The sequence below is a fragment of the Lepidothrix coronata genome, unplaced genomic scaffold (genome assembly GCF_001604755.1).
Source record: "Lepidothrix coronata isolate B3197 unplaced genomic scaffold, Lepidothrix_coronata-1.0 Scaffold86, whole genome shotgun sequence".
NCBI classification, from domain to species: domain Eukaryota; kingdom Metazoa; phylum Chordata; class Aves; order Passeriformes; family Pipridae; genus Lepidothrix; species Lepidothrix coronata.
The window spans coordinates 443,883-470,266 of NW_016690266.1; the positions used below are offsets into that span (position 1 = coordinate 443,883).

General features: G+C 39.6%; 1 protein-coding gene across 14 annotated transcripts in view; it reads left to right on the forward strand.

Moving 5' to 3' along the window:
• KALRN (kalirin, RhoGEF kinase) overlaps positions 1-26,384 on the forward strand; it is a 515,157-nt gene that overhangs the window by 181,994 nt on the left and 306,779 nt on the right. For all 14 annotated transcript variants that reach the window (XR_001875782.1, XR_001875783.1, XM_017820865.1 and 11 more), the window contains exons 4-5: positions 19,252-19,444; positions 23,609-24,121. Coding sequence is in view for 12 of the 14 variants with exons in the window: in XM_017820865.1 (XP_017676354.1) it covers positions 19,252-19,444; positions 23,609-24,121 (706 nt within the window). In the remaining 2 variants the exon portion in view is untranslated. The remainder of the gene's footprint in view (positions 1-19,251; positions 19,445-23,608; positions 24,122-26,384) is intronic.

Here is a 26,384-nt window from a genome sequence, read left to right on the forward strand (position 1 = left end):
GTATGGGGCTGACCTGGAAATATGTACCTCCTGTATGGGTGGTGATTTGGTGCAGCAGCATCAGCTGAGCCTTCTTGTGGGTTGATGGGCTGTGCCGAGGAGTGTGTTTCAAGGGTCTGAGCTTTGCCAAGGCCCTGAGTAAACCTCAGCTGTCTTCTCAGGGGAGCCTCAGATGCTGCTCAGCTGCTCTGCATGAGCTGGGAGTGCTGATCTCTGGCTCTCTTGCACAGGATGGTTGCCTGCCCTGTGCAACTACTCCCTGTGTTGCTGTATTTCTGTTAGCGATGTTGTAGCTAGTGCCTGACTGCGTTTCCAACAGGGGGTTCATGCTGAGAAGGATTCTGCTTGGATTTCTCCAGATCTGGACTGAACAGTAGAACAACCCCCCTCATCATGTATGCTGCCACTGCGAGGATACAGGAGCCACCATGACCAAGTGACACCCAGTGGCACTGGCAGGGTCTGGAGCCTGATCCCATCCCCTGAGCTGTCTCACGTAGAGCTGTGCTGCACACTCTGCTTTTTGAGCTCTGTCCAGGCCCTCTGACTGGGGATTAGATCAGCATTGTTCCTTGTCCTAAATGGCTTTTGCATGTTGGTTGTACTGGAATTTTCTGCCTGGAAGAAGGAGCTGAGGTGATGGAGAAAAGGAAATATATCCTTGTAAACTAGGATATATTCCGCACCCACTCGCTGGTGAGGGAGCTGGCGGGCACCACAGCCTGCTATAAATTTTATGCAGAGCATCATTTTCTCCATCCTCTTTCTCAGTGGTTCTCTGACAAGTGGTCTGTGAGTCTCTGCAGCACACCTCACCGTCCGGCCCTCCCTGGCCTTTGTCGTGCTAGTGCTGATGTAAAGCTGTTGCGTGTTCCTTGTGGGCCTTTTAACCATCAGACCTGTAGCTCCACAGTACTCTGAGAGGTCCAGGCAGCAGTGACTGGGAGAATTCCTTGGAGAAGGCAAGTTTGTGTTAACGTGAGGAGTAATTCAGAAAAGCTAAAATTAGCAGACAGAGATGTTTTGTGGGAGCGCTGTGCTGGCAGCAGAGCTGGCACCGGCGGCGTGTGGTTCCTCCTGAAGCTGTCAGCAGCTGTCAGTGGAATGTGCAGTGGCTCAGCCAATCCTAACTTTTCTTTTAGGTGATCTCTTTCCTACGGTTTTTGCAGAGACTGTTCCACTATGGATGCTTGTGTTCCTCATCAGTAACTCCAGTATGTGTTATATCCTCTTTACTCTCAGAAATTATTACAATTTGGAAGTTGCTTATGCCATTCTCTTCATGGATGTCATTAGAAGCAGGAAAACAACTGCTGTGCTTTGCAGTCTTCTTTGTAATGGGAATATTGTCAAGTGTATCTTAATGTCAATGGAAAGCTCTTCTAAACTCCCATGGAGAATGGATGAGACCTTTACTGTGTGCCAATATGGAACAAGTAATGGGAGACACAGAAGTGGAGTCGTCTCAGCCCAGACTGCCTGATCCTTATCCTTACTGGATCTGTGGAGGTATTGTGGACGCTGCTCCAAAGTCTGGATTCCCCAGTGCACAGCTTGGGTAGGACTGATGATGCATTTTCACGAATATATTTTTAACTGTGTCTCCAAATTAATGATTAATAGCTTGTGCCATCGTGCTGTCTGTCAGTCACTGTTAAACCAAATCTGTCAGAGAAGACTCTCAAGAATATTAAATTCTTACAGATTTAATGAGAATAGACAGCTGCATCAAGGAAAGAGACCTAATTAGTGTCCACAGAGAGGGAAAGGTGGTCTGAACTCAGCCCTTTTCAGAGACTAGAGGTGTGGAGGCATCTCCAGAGCATGTAAGAGGCACATTGATTCTCTAATGGTTAATAACAAATGTGTAAACCACCGCCAAGGGTTCGGCAGTTCCCATGCTTATAAAAGCATGTGCTAGTTTATGGTATTAGAAAATTGGATCATACTGAAATAGAACAATGACCACTTCATGGTAACATGTGGGATTGAGCGGGCCGACGCTCTTATAACGTGGAAAGTATGGGTTGGGACTGGCAAACTGTGTCTCAGAGGTTGGGATGCTCAATTCCCTGCTGTTTGCAAAGGGAATTGGTATCCAAGTTTGGTAGACAGTTGTAAATCTCATCAATGGTTTCTTCTCATTTTCCACAAGGTGCTCCTAACCAAGTCTGTGGTATTTTATGTCTTTCTTGTGGATCCTGGCGCTGCTCAGAGCTCCCTGTGGATCCCGCACAGCTGCTTGCAGCAAATGTGATTGTAACTATGTGGTGTGAGACTGTTGGGCTACTTAGATTAAGAGAAAAAAAGAAAGAGATACTTTAACACAAAGTAACATCAGAAAAATAAGAAAAATAATTCTAGACTCTCTCCTTTTCCCCCTAAGAAAAAAGAGAAAAGTGTAACACAGAGGTGCTTTTGGCTTGGCAAACATTTTCTGGTCTGCAACGTGTGCCACAGTGTACTTTTCTACTATCAACAAGGGAGCGTTGGTTTCCCTGCCTGTGTACACAGGGCTTTACTTTATCTCTGACTTTAAAGAGAAATCTTAGTCTCTGGAGAATTTCCCAGCAATACAGTATTTTAGAAAGTTCCTTTGTGGTACTTCACCAACAAGCTGAAGCAGCAGAACAGCTCTCTCTTGTCCTACAACTGCTTTCAGGGAGATACCTTCCACCTCTTGCACATACCTGTGCTACAGCACAAATGGGAAAGTAGGAACCTGCTGTAGGTTTGATGCTGCATTTACAAGGGATATCTTTGCTGAGTGCTCCTTCTGGATTAAAGTCATTGGATAGAAATTGTAGCAGAGGACTGGTTTTGTAGAATAACTGCATCTCTCTCTGAAAACTGTAGCAGCAGCAGTTCATCTCCAGCCAGATTCAGGCTGCTTTCATAAGCCTTTCCCGTGCCTTTCCCTCATTTCACACATGAATACAAAAAATTGACAATCTCTAATACTTATGCAGTGTTATTAGCAAACTTGCACTAGAAGGATGACTTAAGTTTGATAGATTATTTATTTGAGCATCTGGCAAGCCAGATGCTTCTGCTATTGATGTTGTCATTGAGGATTGAATAAATATTACTTTTTTGAAGTTTACTGTGAAAGAATCACTCATTAAAAACCTCTGCTTGGTAAAACTCAACCCTTCTTTCTCCACCAGTCCTAAAACAGGGTCCAGCATCCAAGCAGTTATAAAATGTACCCATTTAAGGAATAGAATAATATGGATACCAACACAGCATTAATATGGAGATGGGTGGGATCCTTAGCAGGAACTTTATGGTATTTTAAAGTACACATTGTACCCATACAGGGGCTGTGATACTTTAGAACTCCAGGGAGTGTTTTCAAATTTTCTCTGCAGGTTACTATTCTGCAAGGCATGGTTCATGGCTCTGGTGTTCTTGAGGCATGATCTGCAAAACACTTAGTTTCAGGTCAAGACTGAATGCTGTGTTCTGAAGTGCTGTTGCATGATATTGAGTTGCTCTATGGGCAAACATCATGTCCCACTGGGAATAAAAGCGGTTTTTTCCCCTTAAAGAACTCCGAGTGGGCTTCCTGTACATCTTTCATCAACTGTGCATGTACACTTTGTATGTCATATGGAAAAGTCATGCTGTCAGTCATGGTGGATGGAGACTAATATTTGTTAAATTATATTGCTACAAACTATAAGTCTAAAATAGTTTCCCATCATTCTTCTTTATTTGCATGTTAATTTAATGCTAGTGAAAAATTAGCTGCAAGAAAGGTAGGCTTCTGGTACTGATTATTGTTCTTTCTTGGCTAAGTACCAACAACATCCCTGGCTATGATGATTAGTTAGGTCTCTTCTATCTCAATCTTCTGTGATTCAGCAGCTGACTGCCCTAGAGGCCAAAGTCCTCTGCTAATGCAGCAATGCAGATTTTTTTCCTTTTATTGCTTTTCTGTTGTGTGTCAGTCCTAATTGGAGACTAAAATTACATTTCCTTTTCAGTAGAATTAGCAGCTCTTCTTAGCCCACCAACTAAAGACTATGTTTATTAGCAGCTCTGCTCATGTCTTTTGTGATCTTTGTAGATGATAATTGCATGGACCCTGAGGTTTAATTTAGGTCACCCATTTAGGTCACATTTGCACGAAGGTAGGTGCCATCCTAGAACATAAGACACACAGTCAGAGTTTCCTGCATTTTAGTTCAGGACTCAACACTGAGTTTTCTTCTCCCTTTGCTTAACTGTATAACCTGAACTTACCAGTCCATACTCCCTAAAGTTTGGGAAACCAAATTAATTGATATTTTACATCTTGAAGATATAAAACCCTAAGTGTTTTGGTTATAGGTATGCTGTATGAGGCAGAAATACACATCCCTTTAATGGCATGCACTGATTAGACCTCTAATTTCTGGGAGACAGGACCTTAAAGCTGCCTTTCCCAGTGCTGAATTGGGAGCACTGTGTAAGAAATTGGCTGTGTACTGTGTTACTGCCTGACCTGAGAAAATGTGCTTGAAAAACCTGTCTCCATTACAAATGTATCATTTTGCCATGCAGTGATTTTTGGGAGTAGGGGAGAACCATAGTTCCAAAACCCAACCTAAATAAAAAGCGGGTGCCTGATTAACTAATGGGTGATCTTGCACACAGGAAGAATGACTGAAAAAGCTTATTAGTAAACTCTTAGTTTAAGAATTAATCAAATGGACAATATGTTCTTTTTCTTTAAGACCTCTTTTTTCCTCCATTCACAAGACAGAACTGAACTCTTAAAACACTGATTAATCACATCCAATTTTGTGGTTATGCCTCCTTATTTCTCCATTCTTCTGTTTCTATAACATTTGCAAGTTAGTTCAGAAACTGCATCTGGAGAAGCAAACATTTCTGGGATCACAGATTAGTTTAGATTTTGCTTCCCACTGGAGATTTGTGGTAGGAGCTGCAATTCCATTCCAAAATCTAATTAAAAAGCAGGTACATAGGAAAGTAGTGAACAATCTTACCCATAGGAAGAATGTCTGGGAGCTTTGCTTTGTTAATGAACTGTTAGACTAGGAATCAAATACACAAGCAATATGTGCAGGTATTTTAGGGTTTCATTCTTCTCTGTTCACAAGGCAAAACTCAACTGTTATATCATTCCCCACTTACCAGGCTTACTGGAAATCTCAGTTTCTCTTTAATTTCCAGAGCAGCCACCTCAATGATTTTGCAGTGTCGGATTGTGCATGGTAAGTGACAGGGAAATATGGTCAGCTAAAAAGGTTTCCTGGGATTTTCATTTTGGAATGAATTGTGTAGGACACTTCACCTCTGTAGTTTTATGGACTGTTAAATTGTATCTGTGGTATAATAGCATCAGCAGCACTTATCTGATGACCTGTTGGGCACTACTAATTATATGAAAAAGGCATAAATTTTTGCTAGGTAAAAACCACTCAATACCTTTGAGAAAAAGGCCACTTGAGAATCCACCTGCTCTAACTTTGACACAAGGTTTAGAAATATTCATTTAAGTGAATAAGGTGCTAGTTGTCTTCATTATGTATTTCGTACATTCGCAGGGGCACTTGGAAAATTAAAGCAGACATGTTTGATAAGGTACAGAAAGTAGAACAATATAAATCAAATTAATGTATTATATACAGTACCAGTGCAAAGCTGTCTTGATCTCCATTTCTGGGCTTTTGAAATTGGTGACAAGTCAGTGTTTTCAGGAGCTGAAGTCCATCTTGCCAATATTGTGCTCACATTGCCCTTTTAGAGGTTGACTTATAATTGTTTTTACAAATGAAAACGTATTTTTTCCCTTTTTTTGTGGGAGTGTACAAATGCACAAAGAACTTTAACTGTGTTCATGCTGCCTTGAAAAGATGCCAAAAGTCAGATGTGTAATTCGGGATTCTGTTAAAAGTCTAATTCCTGCACCTGTGAACATTTTTTTGGCACATAGCTTGTTGAGTCCTTGCTTTTCTTTTTGTATTTCTCATTCTCGTGGCCAAGGAGTAAGTTCCTTTTCAAAGGAAATTGTCAGAGATCTTCTGGGGTGTAATTTGTTCTTTGTTGAAGTCCAATACAAGAAAATGGTTTTCTCTGCCTTTGTTGTTAAGTGAAATAATCTAAAGCATAACATTAGACCCTGTTTTATTTAACACCTGATTACTCATGGCAAGTTCTTTAAGATCCTTTTTAACATGTTACGTGTTAAGATGCTACAACAGGTTATGACAGCGTTCTTGGAGTGTGGGTTTGCTCGTGCAGTGCTGAATATTTCCGATGCTGCGGCACTTTATGTTCTACATCACATAAGTTCAAATATTGGTCAAGTTCAAACAAAGCTAATGATAAACTATTTTAGTTAGGTGGGGCAGAGAGAAGAGCAAAGAAGCCTTTATCACCAGATGATGTAACAGGATTTTTCGTGTGGATTTTCAGGTAGTTGGAAACAAATTAATATATCAGGTAATTTTATGAGTGAGTCTCAACTGATTTATCAGACCATTAGTTCTTCCTACCTTTGATTGGTGCCTCTTGTGAAGATCACAGGATTCACCTGTTGCTTCTTCCAGGCTACAGCTGACTTCCAGAATCTGAATGAATTGAAAATATATATCTACTCTGCAAAAAGAATCAAGCAACAAATGAATCTCAAAATAACAGACTAGAAAGAATCTATCTAGGCAGCCATTACCAACCCTAGGACTTTTCCACAACTCCTCTACATCTTAAGACAGAGCAAAGATATTTATTCATTGTGTAAGTTGCCAGGGGCATAAGAAGGAAATCATCAAGGTGGAAACATGCATTCACCATATCTGCTCTTAGTCACAAATGAAAGGAGGATATCAATACTTTTTCAGGCTAACACATTAATTTACTACAATAAACTTGGAAATTGATGCAAGAAGTCAACCAAAGCAGTAAAAGGCCTGCCTGGCCTGCGGGCTTCTACTTACCATGTCCTTTTCCTAATTCTTAAGTACTGTCATCCTCCTCCAGAAAACCAGTCAAGTGTGATCATAAGTCCATCCATATCCAGCAAGTGTAAACATGTGCTTCATGCACCATCTTAATTGCTTAATCAAGCTCCTTCTATTGTGAGGCACAACCATACAAACAGGAACCAGATGGAAGATATTTTTATCAGACGGACCATAGGATTGAAGAAACACGGTCATTGAACATCGCTGTCCTTAAAAAACCCAGCGTTAGGATGCGACTGCATCCATGCAGCACCCCCACAATGGGATAATTCAGGCAGCAACAACTATCATAGACTCAATCTTACCTCTTTATTTTCAGACACCAACAACCTGTGTGAGTTTGCTTGATGGACATAAACAACTCAAAATTATTTCAGAGGAGCTTGTATCAAAGAAGATTGAAACAGTTACTTACATTTGGAATCGGTAATTACAAAAAATACAGGCATAGTCAGTTCTACTTAGAGTCATTAGTTTTGTGGGTGATTTTAGCATGGAGGTACTATGAGTTGATATAGCGTCACTCTCATAAGAGACCAGGGCAGCATTCTTATTGTTTTCAAATTGTAGGAAAATGTCTGAGTGTATTGGAGCTGTTTTCTCTGCTGTTTCTAAAGCATGTCATAGCAACAGAGATTTTAATCTGTTTTCCTTAGTTTTATCTCATAAAGCACTTAAAATTATGCATTAGGCTAGTGCTCCTGTGGGTTCTACATCAAATCCACAGTAATTGTGGTTTTGCAATCTTTTCCACTATAGGCTTCTAGTAGTAGTTTGATTATGCTGTGATCGCTTTTTTACTCCACACAATAAAAAAAGAGCAAAATCTTTGATTATAATTGCAGGCATAAATATTTGGCCAGGTACTTTCCTGGTCCTAATTGACAGCCTGAATTGTACACCACAGTCATCAAAATGGGAAAGAGCTTATGTGAATAATTCATGGCTTTGACAAACATTGTGTCTGAAGGTTTGTGGTAAAATTAACAGAAATGAAATAGTTAAGAATTGTGGCATTTAGGCTGTCAGAATTGGGTTTTTAGTTAACACCCCAATAAGATGGAGAGTGCAAGTTCACTATTCTCCTTGTCTCATTGTTTCCTTCCACTGGCTGCAGACTCAGCAAGACAAATGTGCATTAGTTTATATTGTCAAGGCTATCTTTGCAAGCAGATGGGCTGGAAATCTAATTAAAAAACCCAAAAGCTTTGATTCTGGCAAAAAAATAGAAAAGTCTTTGGGACAACCCTAAATCCTCTGAGTTAAATGGATCTTCTATGTCAATGCCATTCTATTGTCCCACTTTATAAATAAAATATGAAGGGCTCTGCTTTCAGATAGACCCATAAATGTGCTCATTTATGAGTTTAATAAAGCATGTATATTCAGTACAATTAGATAAGCATATGTGTAGAGCAATAAACAACTCCTATATAAAATCAGCATACGTGTAAAAGAGGATATATCCCAGCATGGATAAATAAGCACATGCTTAGATTATTAAGTGATATCTCTTAATCTTTTGTGAATCAACCATGAAGTGGCCAATGACTATTTGCAATTCTCCTTGTCATTATGTATCCCCCTCCCTGTGTCCGAAGATATGGTAAATATATGTTCAAAGGAAAAATGCACTAGTTTCAATAAAGAAAAGTCAGGTAACATGCAGAGGTAGAGTTGAGCTGTTACACAAAAAACACAAGAAAGAAGTGAGTAACCCAATTAGGCTCACCTGGCTCAGTCTCATCCCTTGGACTGCAGTGCTCCAGCCATATGTGAAGCTATAATTGAAAAGAAAATAGTTACATATATTTGTGGTATCTCAGTATCAGGGAGTTACACTTAGTAGGCTTTTCTTAAACTGTGTGGTGTGTCCAGTGTGGGGCTAGAGGTTTGCACAGCGACTGTGAAATGGCGTCTGTTGTTTCTCATTAGCTGTTTTCTGGGGGATGTGGGGATATGACTGTGGTGGTTCAGCTTGCTACAGAAAGCTGCTGTATTAGGCCCATTTCTGCACAGGATGTTATATTGCATTAGTTTAACTGACAGGTAGGAAACCATTAGTCTGGTGGAGTAGATGCGGCCTGTGATGTATGTTTGATGTGTCTTTTCCAGATCAAATGAGGGACTCAATATTAGGCCAAATATCCTTAGGTGCAGTGTTTCATGATTCTGCTCTCTCTGATTTTCATTACCATGGGCTTGCTGATATCAACAATAAATTGTAGGAGTTTTCTGACTAGCAAATTCCTATCATTCCTATCCTGACGTATGTTAATTTGTCAATATAATTTTCAGGTCTGGCAGCAAGAAAAGCACCACCTGGGGTATGTAGTTCTTGAGATGAATAGGGTGATGTGTGTTCACATGTGGTACTTGTAGATGGGCTTGCCTGGAAGTTTTATTGTGCTTTTGATAGAGATATAATACAGCTAAGAGGGAAAAGGGAGCAGGCAGTTGAAACTACATCATTTATCCGAACCTGCTTTAGCTGATAAAACAGTTGCTCTGAGTTTTTCCAGTTAGAGGTGACTGATGGGTGGAGGTAGTTATGGAAAACTGGAATTACTTGCAGTCATGGTGAAAGTTCAGGATCATAAGGGAAGCAACATTAAAACTGTGTTGCCATGACACCAGTGTGTGATTTCCCATTCATGTGGGAAAGTGCCTTAGCATGATGGACCGTAAACCTGAGAAGACCACACACAGGCACCTAAGGAGCTCAGTCTCCTAAAAAGGTGAGAGTATCTGAGGCTGGAAAAATACCTGAAGTGATCTTGGGAAGACAGGCAGAGCATTAGCTCAAAGACTCAGTTGAGGTTTGCACGGTTATCACCAGGATTTGGTTCCATAGTTTGACTGTTGGATTTGTCTTTGGTTTCCAGAAGCTTTTTGGATCCAGCTTTCTCACTCTCAGGTCTTCCACTCCCTGTGAAATACAGTTATTGACTTGTTTGTGCTCAGTCAGCGTCAGTGATTTTCATCTCTCTCACATTTATGTCTGCACAAATAACAAGGGATACCTCACATCCAGTAGCTTCATTGGCAAGGCTTAGCCCCTCTTGCTAGATGCAGACAGAGCCTGGCCTTGCTAGGAGACAGATTCAGAATAAATGGGATGTGAGCTGGATGTTTCGTAGCTGGGTTGTCAATAGCACATCAGTTTCCACTGTCTCTTGAGAACTCTGCAAAAAGGACTTTTTCCACTCTCAGTGGCCATCATGGTAGTTATTTGAAAGAATGAGTAAAGTCTGCTGTGTAAATGAATGCACAAAAATTGATTTTACAAGTGTATCTTATAACATAGATTGATTTGTACCTTCAGAGCAAGCCCTTCTGAATGTAATACAACAGGCAGTCTTCACCCAGCCTAGCATGGCAGGAAGTATCTATCTGATAAGTGAACTATTTTAGGTAAATCATTGTGCCTATGAAGACCTGCTTTGTTTGTATATGGGTGGAACTCAAAAAAAAAACAAAAAAGAGTACCACTCATTTATTAGTCGTGGTCAGCCCTCATTGTCCAACCCGGGGAAAAAGGAGGCATCAGCTTTTTAATTGTGCAATTCTAAAGAAAACTGAAATACTCTTGTAGTATCATAGCAAAATAGACCCGTAGAAGGGACCACAGAGTGTTTCTGGGATGTAGCACTCAACCTTTCCTCCTAACAGATACACTTGAATCCAGTGTTTGTCCTTAAATAAAACATGGAGTGGGTGGACTCCAGCCAAATCTTGTAGGTCTCAAAGAATAGTTACATCACTTCTGCTTAGGAGATAGAAAGTGCAAATCCCGTGCTGAACTCTGCACTGCAAAAGGGCAGAAGCCAAGTTGCTAAGTTGTGGAAGAACTTGCTGGTTTGAAGTGCAGATTTTTCAATGAGGAAAAAATCCAAAAGCTTAAAAAAATTCTCACCAAAAAATCCCTCTAAAATGCTATGGCAATCAAAATATTTTGATAAAATTCAAAATTTTTTTCCCCCCTTTTTTGTTTTTAGTAGACTGATCAAAAAAAGAAACGAAAAAAAAAGACATTTCATCTGAAAAGGACTAAACAGAATATTTTGCTGCTATAAAAGCTTTTTTTCAGTTTTTAATTCAGTGGTAGTTCCATGAGAACCTGCACTCAGTGTCTTATCTTTTCTCCCTAGTTCCTTATTTTAATTACAGCACCTCTGTAAATGGATGTGCATTGCTCTCCAGCACTGCCAGGAGCAGCGTATGAGAACCGATGAGTGCTTACTGCAAGAAATGTCACTACCACGTAGAAAAAGTGATTTTACCATCTTTGAAGAGTTTTTTTTTTCCTGTCCTCATCTGTGAGCCCAGTTGAGCCCTGAATCAAATGTGCTAGTCCCAGAGTGGTTATACCTGCTTGCATCAGCACGGAATTTGGCATGGTGTCTGCCTCTGGACATATATTGGATTTTACCAGGTGCTGCTGTCGACTGTCTAGACCGACATTAATCACCCTTTGCATGAGCCGAACATGTTTGCAGGCTTATTTATGCTGTAAAAGTTCTTTCCCCTATGGGTTTCTCTGCCTCCAACAACGCGTTTCAAGGAAATGTATGTATTTGCAATCTGGAGACTTTCCACTCTGGGGTGACTGTGTTTTACAATGCTGACTGGAATTCCTGGAGCTGTTCACCATGCTCCATTCACTCCCTTGTTAAGTCACCGATGTCGAGAACTGATAAATTAGGATCCCGTGTCTAAGAGCCCCAAGCACTCATTGCCCAGATGAGAAAAGTATCCTTTTCCTTATGTGAAAATCTGGCGGTGTTGGCTGTAGACTAAACTTCATAGCGACTGCACGTGAAATGGGCTTCATGGTCTCCTTGCTTGTACTATGAAAAAAAAGCTTAAAGTGCAGGCAAAAAGATATATTTATTTTTTGAATCTTATTAGTTTGGTTGTCCTAGGCACAACCATATATATTTATTTCTCATCTGGAATCCAGTGGATTTGAATCTTCAAACTTACTTTTAATAGCCTCTGCTCATCCAAACCTTTTCAAGAATGGTGTGTTTATATTTCAGCACAACCCTAATATTTATTTTTTCCAGCAAATGTCAAGAATGTGTAATTTTCATTTGGTAAAGCATTTTTGTTTTGTTTCTGCTAAATCATCTCAAATACAAGACTTTAAATGCTCAAGAGAGAGTTGAATGGTACTTACTGTTCAAATATTTCTTTGTTGTAGTAACAAGTCTTTAAATGTAGCCCTGCTTCAACAAAAACAAAGCCCTGATTAATTTCATATTTATCTCAGCAGCTGTTTCAAGGAAGACCTGCCAGACATTGATCCAAATATAGTAGATGTGCAACAACAAAAGGGGAAGAGGGTAAATGGGTTTAGATGAAGGCATCATTTACCAGCAGAAACTTAACAGGAATGTGAAAAATTATAATATTCATCCTCCAGATTTGGCTTTAATAGCTGTGATCATGCATTTTTGGACACAGCTGTGTCTTATATCTTTGCTATTTGAATGAAGACAGGAAGCTTCTCAAATAGTGTTTATTTGCTCAATTAAATAACAGAGCTCTGGATTCCAGTTCTGGTCTGTAACTATGTAGATCAGGATTTTTACCTGGGTGGAAGAGAGCACAACACAAACCTGCTGAATTCCGATCTGCACCTCTTAAAATAACTCCCAGAAGCTCATGGGATCATAGTTACACGCTGGGAAAAGGTTTTCCTACACCTAGTTGGTGTCTGAGTTCTTCCTAGCTTATATCATTTTACAACAGAATTGCTTTGAGTTCAGAGTAATTTTTTTTAGAAGTAAAAATCGAATACCAAAATGAGTTACTTGCTTGAGAATAGCAGGAGGGCCCATTCTGGCACCAGTTAGCTTCTGCCAAAGTATTTGGGTTTTTTTCTGTCTTTTTGTTCCCTCCTGTTGACTTGGGGCCAGGGGCAGGGGTTGAATGCAGACATTGTGCAGCCCACACATCTGCATTCTTGTGCCATTTGCAGTCACACCGTGTGTCCCCTAAGAGCAGTGGCTGGAAACCAGAGACAGAAGGTTTGTCTCTGCCTGGACCTCACTGGCTCCAAGTCTTTTTACAACATGTCACTGAAATTTCTCTAGATTGCTGCTTTATGTCCAGTTCCAGCCAGTGTGAAATGGGCTTTGGTTTCTTTCTTTCCTTCTCTTTTTAAAAAAGAGAAGTGAGAATGAGTGATTCCTTTTCTGTGCTGAAAGAGAAAAAACAAAGTTAGATCACAGCAAGGAATGGAGGCTGGGCGTCTGTTTCTTCTCTAATTGCAAAAAAAGCATTGTGAAACCAAGTTAGGAAATGTAACAAGAAAAATTTAGGATGAAGACTGTCTACCTACAGTATTTTAAGTAGCTGAATTTCTCTGGTGGGAATTGTTATTCCAGAGTAATGGTGCTCTCGAGATGTGCATCACTAAGTTCCTCCACTGGTTTCTGATGAGTGGGCACGTAAGGGAGGTGTGAGGATTAGGAGTCACAGGTGCCCCAGGATCTTTGGGAAGACAATCTACCTCATCAGAGCCAACAGCCACAGTCAGTGGGGGATGTGGGTGATAGCTCAGACTGACGCTGTGACAGTGCAGGAACATATCAGTTAACTGGGATAATTAGCCACGTCGAGTTTGCTGAGAAGGATTAAATAGAGTAAGCTATTTTAATAAATAACTGTGATTCAGGAGTGCTTGACAAATGGGTCTACTAAAAAGGACTTTACCTGGTCCTCTAAATGTACTGGAAAGTATATTACGAGTATAGATGACTATTTCTACTGACAAGGTGATATTCAGGCTCAACATGGTGATGTAAAATCAAAGTATGAAACCCTATAAGCTAAGCTGATTATAAATCTCTTTGTGTAGTTTCATTTTACTCAAGCTGAGTAAATGAGCCACAGACAAAATGAATAAAAATTTGCAATTAATCAAAAATATTAACACATAAATTACAGAAGTGATCCTCAGTGCATTTTGATATGGAAACTAGGCAGTGGAATTAGTTTGGTCTCCGTATGAAATGAAGCCTTTGGGATAACTGTTTGTGCTTGGAGGCTTTCACATACCTGTTTTCAGATACCTCCTCTTCCTCTCCCTTTTCCACCCTCAGCTTGTGAATCATGTGGGTGACTATAGCCACATTTGTCAAAGGAATGGTGATCTCAAAAATAATTGGGTTCCTGTAGATTTTGTGCTTACAAATTGATGCTTGAAGAGCTACTTGTTATGCTGAGAGTGTCTCCTGACAAGGTTACACCGACCCACCTTAAAAGAGATCTTGCTCTCCCCGTTAACAAATCATGTTTTGAATGAGATGCTAGCCATGTCAGATCTGTGCTTTTAATGGTCCAACAGGTGTGCTAAATGTGCTGCTTCATCATTAACTCATGACTGCAAAATGGGAATGGAGATATTATGTTATTTCAGCTAATCAAGTGCTGAAGCTTTGAAATGCCAGAAGCTTTGGCCAAACCATAAAGATGAAAAATACACATAATCAGTGATAGGTATTTGAAAGATTAATCAGAAAGCATGAAGTCCTCAAATTCATTTGGTACCCAGCAAACCAGTTCTTGCCAAAGAAAATACAATTTAGAATGTGCCTGAATTAAAGAGGAAATTTGAGAAAATAACCTTATGAAAGCACCCTAGAAAGAAAAATAGAGGCATTTATTTGGACAAAATTATCACATCTGCTTCTGAGTTTCAATTTTATGCTTTCTTTTTTTAAAAAATTCAGATCACAAGTACTGTTTTCACAAATATTCTAGGGTGTTTTTATTGAACTTAGAAGCTGGTCTTTGTCTTTTCTTAAAAGCAGTGTAGCAACTGAAATGACGTATCAGCTATCAAATATTTTGTGCTCACCGTTGCAAATCTAGTCCAGATGAGCACAGCCAAAAGTCTGATGGATTGTCCAAATACCTTGATCTGAGCGTTTTTTCCAGCTTCTGGTCAAATATCGATACCGGAAAAAATTAAGCACCACAATCAACATTAATTGCCATACTAAAGTGATTACTTGTGCGTAATAGATACGTCTTGATGGAGCATCTTGGGAGCCAGGAATAACGCATTTCTTGCTTGGACAATGTGGAGGAAGCTTGATTGCTACTGATGCTTTTCCCGGATCAATTGCTGAATTAGGAAGGGTTTCAATTGTTGCTTTTAAGCAATAAAGTTAATAAGCACGGCTACACTATTCAAAAGGAACCTCGGGTCATTTCCTTAATCCATGCTGAGGTAACTGAAGAAAAATGACTGACTGTCAAAGATGACTAATCTTCACAGATTGCCTCAGCAGAATTTATCAGTGCTTCGTTATGTCTATGTAAGGCCAGCTTTTTTGGGACTTGATCAGTAGCTGTGAATATTTGGATATTGCAGCTTAAATTTTGGCCTATTTTTAGTTTTGGGGTTTTTTTAATTAAATTGCCTTTGAGGTGTCCCCACATTTATGCAAATCTTTTGTACTTTCACATACATGTTAAGTTTTGGTTTTGCAGATCATTATTACTTATTGTTTTTAATTCTCTGGATTTGCATCTGTGGTTTCCTGAAAAGTAGATTATTGGAATTCATTCCCAACAGCTGAAGACTGTAGTATGAGTATAGGCAGCTGGAGACCTCCACCAAGGCAGGCTCCTTAGACAAAAGCAGCATAGCAGATGCCCTGAAGAGTTTACAGTCTAAATAATTTTCTTATCTCCCACTTCTTTCTCTGAGATATTACTGATTAGTATCTGGCTACCTGTTTGTACAGTATAAGTGCTCTCTCCACAGTAAGCTTGGCAACTGAAAGCAGAAATAATGAGCAGACAGCTTTCTGTCTTGCAACAGTTTAACCACTATTAAATAATAGCTTTTGACAAGCAGGTTTAAAAATCAGGTGCTAATTTTCTGCAGAGTCAGAAGAATGTGGAGTTATCACTGTGCTGGGGAGATTAAATTGTAGAGACAAGACTACAGACCCTCAGATAGTGTTACAGCTCAGTACCATTCATCACATTAAAGAAAAAATTTGCAAGCAGAACTACTTCTGCAAGAACGTGAAAAATGCTCTTGAAACAGAGTTAGATTTTTCTCACAGCGATAAATACCATCCATTTGTATGTTTCCTGCACTAGGATTAAAAGGGATACTCATCTTTGCACTTATTTCATACAGGAACTTACAGGCTTAGATGATGGATGAAGTACAGAAATCCTCTTTGCAATTAGGAACATTGTTTGGAGTTTTGTATTACTAGTGAAAGAGTTGTTAACGTTGATGTGTTTTGAACCAAAGAAATCTATGATTATTCTTCCTTTCCTCATTCTCCATCCCTGTTTCCTATCAGTTTCATACTTTAAATGTTTTTGAAAATTTGGTCTATTACAAGGAGTGTGGATAGGGCTGGTAGTGAATAACTGCTTTTTCAAGGACAAGAATCAGGAAGCATCTCGATCCCTACCCTGGGCTGATGTCCCACCCTGGTCCACAGCATCAATGGTTGTTCTCAACTGGGAATCGTTGCCTTTTCTTCTTCCACTGAAAACATACTGTGAAGTCTCCAAAACCCTGTCTGATCCCTCTACTGCTTCTCTGCACCTCCTGGGCCTGCAGAGGCTGTTATCTTTCTGTAAACAGACTCCAGCCCACAGTTCCGTTTCTTAGTGCCCTACCTGGAATATCTGTCTCAGCGCAGACTGACCTTCTGGTCGTGGTGGTAGGTAATCATGGGTATGGAGGTATCACACTGCCCGTGCTCCAAAGCTGGGGACAGGGTTTTATTTTCGATCTGTTTGGATCTAAGGCTTTAGTTCAGGTTCATACACAGAACACTTCAGTCCCTCAGGACATTCCTGTTCTGCTTACTGAAACAGGTTTTTATGTCGTTCATCAATAAGCATTAATTCATTGGTTTAGGTCGGATTTGGTAAGTTCTCAGGATGGCAGCAGCCATGGGGAGTTGGAATGGAGTTCATATTGGCTATGCCTTCCATTGTGGTGGTGACATGCTTATCTATTTATGCCAGAAAAGAGAGATTGCACTTACCTGTTACTTCTCTGCTGTTGGAGCTCTCCACATGCCTTTATGGCTCCTCAACATCTTTGTCAAGTGTTTGGAGAAAAAGAAATCCTTGAAAAAGTCAGGTCATTATAACTGGGATCAGTGACTTGGCAGGAGTTCCCAACGACCCTATAAAGCTTTGCAAGAAAAATAACACAAAACACAAAACGCCTTCTATTCATCCCTTTCTGATTTGATTCCTTGTCTCAGCTCTTGTTCCAAAAGCCAAGAGGCAGTAGCACCACCAACAAAGCTTCTTTTACAGCCTTTTTTGGCATTAGTTATGGAAGGATCAGATGTCTGACCTTTCAGCAGTAGGTAAAGGGAGAATAAAAAGGTCTATATTCTTGACAGTGTTTGGAAGTGCCTGGTCTCCCTAGTTTTTCTTTGCACTGACTGTTGTATGCTGTGTGCTCTGGATATGCCAATAATGTTAAGGCAGAGGACCAAGCTTGTTGTCTTTGACTGTTACAGTCTGGCACTGTTGAGACTGTTCAAGTTAGTGAACTCTTAACATATATTAATCCAGTGTGCCTCCTATGAAGAGTATCTCAGTCCTTGTTCCAGCCCAGAAACCTAGTTGTAAGCTTTAGAGAGTTGTTTTCAGTTAAATATATAGGAGATTGATCTTATTAGCAGAAAGAGTGTTTTAAGAAGTTAAAGAGGTAGAGTGAAGTGAAAATCATCCTGGCTTTGTGCACTGAGAGTATTTGTGTGGAGGCTAAACAGAGTCTTACAATTTCTGCATTATACCAGTATGTAATAATATCTGTCCTCGGCATATTTCAGATTCAATCCGGTGATATCATTCAGTGATATCCAGTATCAGTTACTATTTTAAATTATCTTACATATGCCTCTATGTACACAATATTGATCCTATTTATGTTGATGTCCCATTTGCAGAAAAGTCAAAGGTTCTATATTCATGTATTAAAGAGGATTTCTTGTTCTGTACCTCACTGTTTGTTCATTATACAAAATATATTCATGTACTGCCATCTTTCTTTCATTGTTTTTTTCTGTTTTCATCTTCCTTTCTCCTTTCCACACTTCCTTTCTTCCAACAGCTTCTCTTTCAGTGGAAAAGGCTGTGACCTCCATCCCACCTTAAAAAATAATAAAACTAGATCAATATAGACCATTCTGGCATCTTTAGTGCATCACGAATAAATTTTACTCCTTTACCATACCGATAATGTTACTGGGAATGGGGACATCCACATTTTGTGCAAGAGTTTGTGTCCTAAAGCAGACTCATAGCTCTCAAGACTTCAACACCATGAAAAGCAGATATATTAGCTGGTCAGTCAGAGGAGTAGACACTTCCTAAATCCCATCAAATGTTGGATTTGCAGATGGAGGATGACACTTTTGAACCATACCTCTTTCCCTTAGGACAAATACTACTACATCCCTTAAAAAGCTATACTGAAATCTGCCCAGATTTGACTTGAATCAACATGTCCTTTTATTCTTTCTCCTCTTGAGGAAAAAGAGAAGTGTTTGCAAGCTAATGCTCTGGTGTCGTTGGACCCCATGCATTGCCAGTGACCAGGCCAGATATCTGTCTTGAACTTCTGACAAGGGAGGAGCACAGGCTGGCAGAAAAGCCTGACTGCAGATTGAAAAAGATCCAACAGCATCTGGAAGATCAGTCAGGAGGGAAAAGGGCCCCAATGATAACAGTGCACATGCTGAGTGACAAGGACCTTCCTGTCAGGGAATGATTGCCTGGCACTTTTCTGGAAATGACACTTTTTTAAAAAGCTCTTAGAGGGACCTCTGAAAATGAAGGTACCCAACCTTAAAAGTGGCCAGTAATGTTAAGGCACAGGATCCTGCCTGTTGACTTTGGCTGTGGGTTGAATTTAATACATTGAAAGCAGAATCCACTCTAAGTACATATAAAGAGCTTCTATAAAGACATATATGATTCTGGTTTCAATTGTGTGGAAGTATATATGGTTTTAGTGAAAATTTGCATTAAGTGTGTTTGGCAAACTATAATATGGACACTTGAATTTCATGTAAATTAGATTATAGTAAGATTAATACAACCTTTCTGAAAGCCTTCATGCTGCGCAATATTTTGTCTTTTATTTTAAAGTATAACATTCCTTGCTTTGCCGTGAAGCATGGAACACTAGCAACAAAAGTTAAGTCTCAGTGTGACTTCCCACAATATTAATTATAATGATATGCTTGTATTCCTACAGCGAAGATGTTTGTAAACGAGGATTCACTGTTATTATCGATATGAGGGGATCCAAATGGGATTTGATCAAGCCTCTCCTAAAAACCCTTCAAGAAGCCTTTCCTGCTGAGATTCATGTTGCCCTGATTATAAAACCTGATAATTTTTGGCAGAAGCAGAAAACGAACTTTGGCAGTTCCAAGTTCATCTTTGAGGTAAGAGCCACAAAGAAATGTATGGTAAAGTATTATCTGTGATGAGAACTTTTCTTCAGGTAAAAAATAATTCCTACGCCCTGTGACTGAAAGCAAAAAGTACATCTGAGGACTGGGAGTGGGAGCAGGAGTGGGCTCATGCCCTGGCATCAGGTTGTCTTCTGAGTACACTGGTGGAATGAGTTGCATATTTCATGCCAGAGGTTCACATAGTTCATTTTGCTGAGAGTTTTTTTGTGGTATTTATTTTTTGGTGGTGTTGCATTAACTCTTTCCTTTGTTTCTCATAGGAAAAAAACCCATCAGCAAATCAATTAAAATGCTAAAGACAAAGTTCTTTAGAAGCAAGTGTATGGGTTTGTTAGTTGCCTTCTATGCAGCTTCATGTAGTGACTTTTTGGGTAAAAGATATTTACTAAATTGTCACCTCTTTATATTGTCACCTCCTTCATTTAATTGAGCTTTACAATTCAGGGGTAACATTGTCACGTGAATGATAAGGTGCCTCAAGCAGTGCACTTTAGTTTTTTGTGAGTTTCAGCTTCTTACATGAAGAGAAGCAAAGCTCAGATGCATGAAGTGCTCATACTTCAATCATGCCCAGCCATGACTTAGTCATGTGTTGTTTTTTCTAATTCACTGAAAAACAATTATATTTTTGGCTGTCTTACCAATCCATTAATTCCAGAGAGACACTCAGATTTTGCATCTCTGGAACTCAGTAGAGAATTTGGCTATAGCTCTTAATGTTTATTGCAATGGAAGACTGTATTTAAGTATATATTTAAGATTTGTTGAAATCAGCGTGATATAAATATATCCTTATTTTGAACATCTTCTTTGAAGCACTCTTGAATTGGTATGGGGAATTAGATTGGTGTTACACATTAACACAATTTTACATTATTATCACAATTTAAGTATTTGTACACTTTCCCCACCTGTTTCACAAAACCCAGTCAATTTATAAATTTTGCTTTGATTAAATAAGTCTTTACATTCCTTGGCTACTTTTGAGGACTCTGCCATCAAAATAACTTGCACTTGCTATCCCATATGCTATCCCATATTTCCCTCTGAAAGCAAGGCTGCCTCCAGTATGGGTTTGTTACCTCCAGAGATCCCTGACACTTACTGAAATCACTGCTCCTGGCAGAGGCAGCTGCCATCACAGTGCAATGAGATTGGCAATGCTGCCTGTGGGGAATGAGATGGATTGGGGCAGTGGGAAGGAGGAGGGAGATGTATGGGCACAGAAGAACGTGGAGCAGGAGGGAGCCTGTGCAGAGACTATAATAGTTTTGCAGGATGGGGACTGTCTATTTAAAAAATATATGGGCGCTGAGGGGCAGTCCCATAGTAGCCCAAGAAAACACAGGATATGCGAGTATATCCAACGCTGAATTTCAATCCTCCAGTGCTTTAGTAAACAAAAACAATGTCTTCCTAGAGCTTCAAAACCTAGAAGTAGAGTAACAGAGTTAAAGTACATATTTTTAGAATATTTGTTTGTTTTTAAATGAATTAATACTTTCTGCAGGCTTTTTTCTATGTGGAGTTGGTGTGATGATAGTAAACTGTGATCAAGCTATTCCTCATAGTTACAGATCTGAGTCTGTATTGTATTAAAAGCTCTGGACTTGTTTGCTGTACATGCTGGCACATGTGAAGGACATTTTAATTTTGTGTGTGTTGTTTGTGCCTTTGAGCCTTAGTCTGTCTGCTGGGCTGTTCACATGGGTGTCTGTAATGGGTTACAAGATTTTGGACTGGAGGAGGAGTGTCACTGCTTTTGCTGTGTACTGGACCACCTGCAGATACTTGGAATCATAGAATGGTTTGAATCCTTCAATTCCACAATGTAAACAAAGATTTCCTAAGCTGTGGTCCACCCTGCAATATATGCACCACAATCCAGGAACTTCTCTTTTAAAGGATTCTTGGGGCTGAGGCTGCTGCTGCTCATCAGTAAGCTCAGGCTCTTGGGCAGCTCGTGCTCTCATAAGAACTGAGTATCAAACAAGCTTCACAGTTCAATATGACCCCCATTTATTTGATTTATGTGGGGCAGCTCACAGGTACCTTCTCTGCACTGAACTGTCATGGTGATTTCCCACAGCTCGGATCAAACATGAGGGCCTTGGCAGGAACACACTGCAGTGGAAGGCAATGTAAGTCTCTACTGAGTTGCCCCATCCACAAATTCAGCAATAACCAGTGTCAGTTTTAAGGCCAGATTTCTCTTTTGAGCTTAATGGAAGTATTATGTGTGTGCCAGGGCACTGTAGGACCCTTAGTGGAGGCTAAGGATTTGGATTTTGTGTGGTAAGGCTTCAGCAGAGTGTTTCTGTGTCACAGTCCAAAGTGAAGCAAGCCCACAGATCTTCACACAAAGGAAAGGGTTTGGTTTATGTGTGTGGACTCCAAAGCTGCCTGGCACTTTGAGGAATGGACCAGGCAGCTTAGTTATCAGTAATTCAGAGATGCCTTCAAGATTATTTTCTTTCTTCTGCTGAAAGAGTCTAAATAGTGGACAGCACTTTTTAAAGTGATTTCTAAAAGAAGGATGGTTACCACCTGCCTGCCTATTAAGATTGTTTTCATTAGAGTTTAAAAAACTCCTTAAAAACTCAAACCTGAATAAAGGAAATTTCTGCAGAATTTGTGAAATGAAAATCCTTTCTGCTATCTCATGTCAAATTTTGTCCATGATTAGACCAGTGCTTCCATTAGCTTGACACACTGCAGGGGGATTCCCAAGTGTTAACCATGAGCAGAAGTATTTTCCTGACAGGCAGTTAAACTGTTAAATTGAATTATCTTCAAGAGGTCATTGTCCAGGTCAAGAGATTTAAAAATTTGAAAAACTTCTGAAGCTACATACTTACCTTCCCATTGTTTGTTGGCTCTTCCCACTGTCTTCCCCTTTCCCCAAAGCAAGGAATAATGCAAGAAAGTTTTAAAATAATCTTTCTCCTGAGCATAAGTTCAGTACAATCCCATTTTAATAAGTTCCAGAATGCCTGATATTTTTAGATAGATACAAATTGGAAGAAAAGGCTTATTATTAAATTTAAACCAGTGGTCAGCCTGCTCTTTTGGACATAATTCAGGAAAATGATCAAGACTTCAGGTGTTTTTCTTTGTAGATGACTTTTATAAGATTGCTGTGACTACTGGGTTCCTCCACTTCTGAAGAGCACAAATCCTTACAGTCTTTAGAGGCCTGATCTTTAGGGGGTAGATATGCAGTCACTGATGAACATCACAGGCCTTTAAGGACTGCCAATTTGAGTGTTAACATGACAGCACTGCAAATCTCTAGTTACATATGAAACCCTAAGCTTGTATTTCAGAAAAAGAATAATTTGTCTAGAATAAATGGGAACAGCTATCAGTTGTTGCATCCTTAAACTGTAATCTGCTTTCCAGACACCCAGTGCTTTTCTCTATCACCAGTTACTGAGTTTGAATGAATTGAAACCATCTCTCATTGACTGTGTGTGATTTGTGAGCAGTACTTTCTATGGGCAATAAATTCTAGTTGTTAAAACTCCAATGACATTTCACTTTCACATTGATTTTGGCTTAATTACATTAGGAATTGTTAATATGGAAGAGATCTGCCCATGGCTGAAGCCAACTGGAATAATCTGGAAGAAAAAACTCAACACGTTGTGTTGCAATACCTGCTTCAGTTCATATGCCTAAAATATTTGCTTCTGTATAGCCACTGGCTGGGGTGTAACACAAGTAGCAGAATCCCTGTAACACCATATACCTGTTCAGTGAACAACCATGTCCAGATATCCAAAAGCTTCAGTAAGATGTCTTCAGTGTCCAGCTGCGTTGATGTAATCTGTAGCAGAAGCATTCTCATTATTTGTTTTTGATAGTCAAGCCAGCTGAAAAAGGTAGACATTATTTCAGTAGATATAATGTCTTTTAATAAATAAGTAAATCAATACCATTAATAGCAAAGTTTCCTATCCAGTTAATTCATCAAAATTAAACATAGTCCTCAATGTGTTTTACAATGTTCCTTCAATTATGTACTGATGAGGAAAATAATCACTTCATGCACCATGCATCGCTTTATGGATTGCACTGTTGTTTCTGATTAGATGGTCACTGATTCAAATGCTGTCCTTTTCCCTTCCTTAGACGAGTATGGTGTCTGTTGAAGGCCTGGCAAAACTTGTGGATCCTTCTCAACTGACGGATGAGTTTGAAGGGTCCTTGGATTACAACCACGATGAATGGATAGAGTTGCGTGTCTCATTGGAAGAATTCTTCAACAGTGCTATCCATTTATTATCAAGGCTGGAGGATCTCCAGGAAATGTTGGCTAGGAAGGAGTTCCCAGTTGATGTTGAGGGCTCAAGAAGGCTGATTGATGAGCACACACAGCTGAAGAAAAAAGTGATTAAAGCTCCCGTGGAAGAACTGGATCGTGAGGGTCAGAGGTTATTACAGTGCATAAGATCCAGCGATGGTTTTTCTGGTAGGAACTGCATTCCTGGAAGTGCGGATTTTCAAAGTCTTGTGCCAAAGATCACCAGCCTTTTAGACAAGCTGCATTCCACCCGGCAACACTTACATCAGATGTGGCATGTCCGCAAGCTGAAACTGGACCAGTGCTTTCAACTCCGGCTTTTTGAGCAAGATGCTGAGAAGGTAGGGAACAATCTTTTCCTTTCATACTTTAAACAAGACACAATTGCAAGGACACTGTGACCATTTTTTCTATAAGTGGCAACATGAGGTGTTCATCCCAGGTGTAAATCTCATGTTGTCAGCAGATGTACTTTGTGTGACTCGTAAACCAGATTCATTGAGCTAATTGTTGGATATAGCAGACATAATGATATCCAAGAGTAGCTTGTCTCTGTGACTTTTGGTGAAAGTTAATCTGATTTTCTGTGTCACAATGAGTATATTTAGTAGACATTAGCACGAGAATTGGGCTTTTTTTCAAGTTTCTTTTACAAAGCTTATGAATATATTTATCTACTTGTCACAGCACCTAAAGAAGAATGATTTTAGGGTTTGGTTCACTATGATTATTGTTTGCACTTCTTGGAGTCTATGGGAAATTTGCAGTTTAAATCTTCCTAATTGTTACCTCAAAGAACATTTTCAGTTTCCCGTTCCTAGGAAATCCCAACAAGATTTTAAATGGGTAAAATCTTTAGTAATGGCTTTGTACCAAGGCCGTGGCCACTCAGTTCCCACAGAACAGATCTGAGTCTATGTTTAGGTTAAACATATGAACACTCCAAGAGAAAGTATTCTGAAGTAACAGCAACATGCAAAGCCCAGTGTGGCTGTTTTGCATTTTAAAGCACATAAGGATGGCTTTTGAATTCATACCTGACACTGAGTCAGTGCCCTGTTCCTGTTCACCAGCACAAGACCTTATTTGAGAAATATTTAACAATAAAGTATTCCATAGAGATTTCATCACAGCTTCATGTTTCCTAGATGTTTGCAATGTAGTGTGTCAGCCTGAATACATGTAGTGTGTCTTGAAATGCAATACAATATACAAAAGTATGTAGAGCAGCAAAAGTACAGGTAAGTAACAGGGACTTAGGAAGCTATAGTTACACAGGTGTACACTATCACATCCTCATTTCCTGCCTCTTCAGAAGATACTAATTCAGGAACCTGTATTAGATAAGGAAGTCCCCTGCAAGCAAAGCATAGCAGCTTGTCATGTTTGTTGAAAAGGCTGGCTAAAAACCAGCCAGAGTTCCCAAACCAAGTCTCACAAACAGCAGCATGTACAAATTTCACTAATACACGGTAATGTGTGCTCCTTACTACTCAAAGTTTTTGTCTGTTTGCCTCTGGAAGCACATGCAAGTACAGGTTTTGGGAATTTACTTTAGAAAATTGTGTTGTGCCAGAGTCTTGGCTTTCTTAATGCAGGAATGCTTGACACTTTCTTAGGTGATTTTGTGAGAAGTCTTTCCTGCACATTTAAAATTCTAGGCCAGAGAGGTAGGGTATTCTCAGTGGAAGGTACTAAGCTCTCAGACCCGTGTTTATCTAGTCTGTACATCCATCAAAAACACCAATCTGTGAATCTTCTCTTCTTAATGTATTATCCAGTTGTTTCACTAGTGTGTCTGCCTGGACAGACCCAGGGGGATCTCACTGAAGATGGGTTTTTTAATCAGCTACAAGTTAGTATTATTTTAAAACATCAGGGAAAAGCACATTGCTGAAACAAACATAATCTTCAGTAGTGCTGAGCAACACACGTGACATTGTTTTTCAATGCATGTACTAAATATCTCTAAGACATGTTAAGACTGAAAAGGCTCCATCATTGTATAATCAATCCTCCTGTTGGGAAAACCTTGAATTCAGATGAACCCCTCCAAAATAAAAGTCACTGCAGCATCACTCAAGAATGTATAAGGGCAGAATTTTAATTCCAAATGCTCCAGTTTCTTCTTCTCCCTTTTCCTTGTGTGTCAGGTGCTGTAAGGAGATCACTCAATTCTGTGCTTCCCAGCACTGGTTGTATTTCAGTGGTCTAGTTTGGATTTTCAGTTTCTTTGGGATTATTCAGATGACTGCTACTTACTAACATAATTTTTAAATTTATGATTGTGATTCACTAATATTATTAGTAAATTATTAATATTTAGGAAGTTGTTGTGATGAATAAAGTTATAAGCTGAAAGCCTCTCAGATCAAGTCAATGTCCGAGAAGTTCTTGTTGCCAAGCACTGTTCTGTCGTGTTGAAGGAAATCTCCAGTATGTTTCCCTTTTACCTCCTGAACAGGAATAAAAGGGTGGTGTGATGTAAGTCTGGCAGTGTGACAGCTGCAATCTTTGCACATGTTATTCTGAGGTTGTTAAGTGTAAGGGTTAAGCAAGTCAACAAAAAGGTGAAACCTTTGAGGTGAAGGAAGAAGCAGTGAG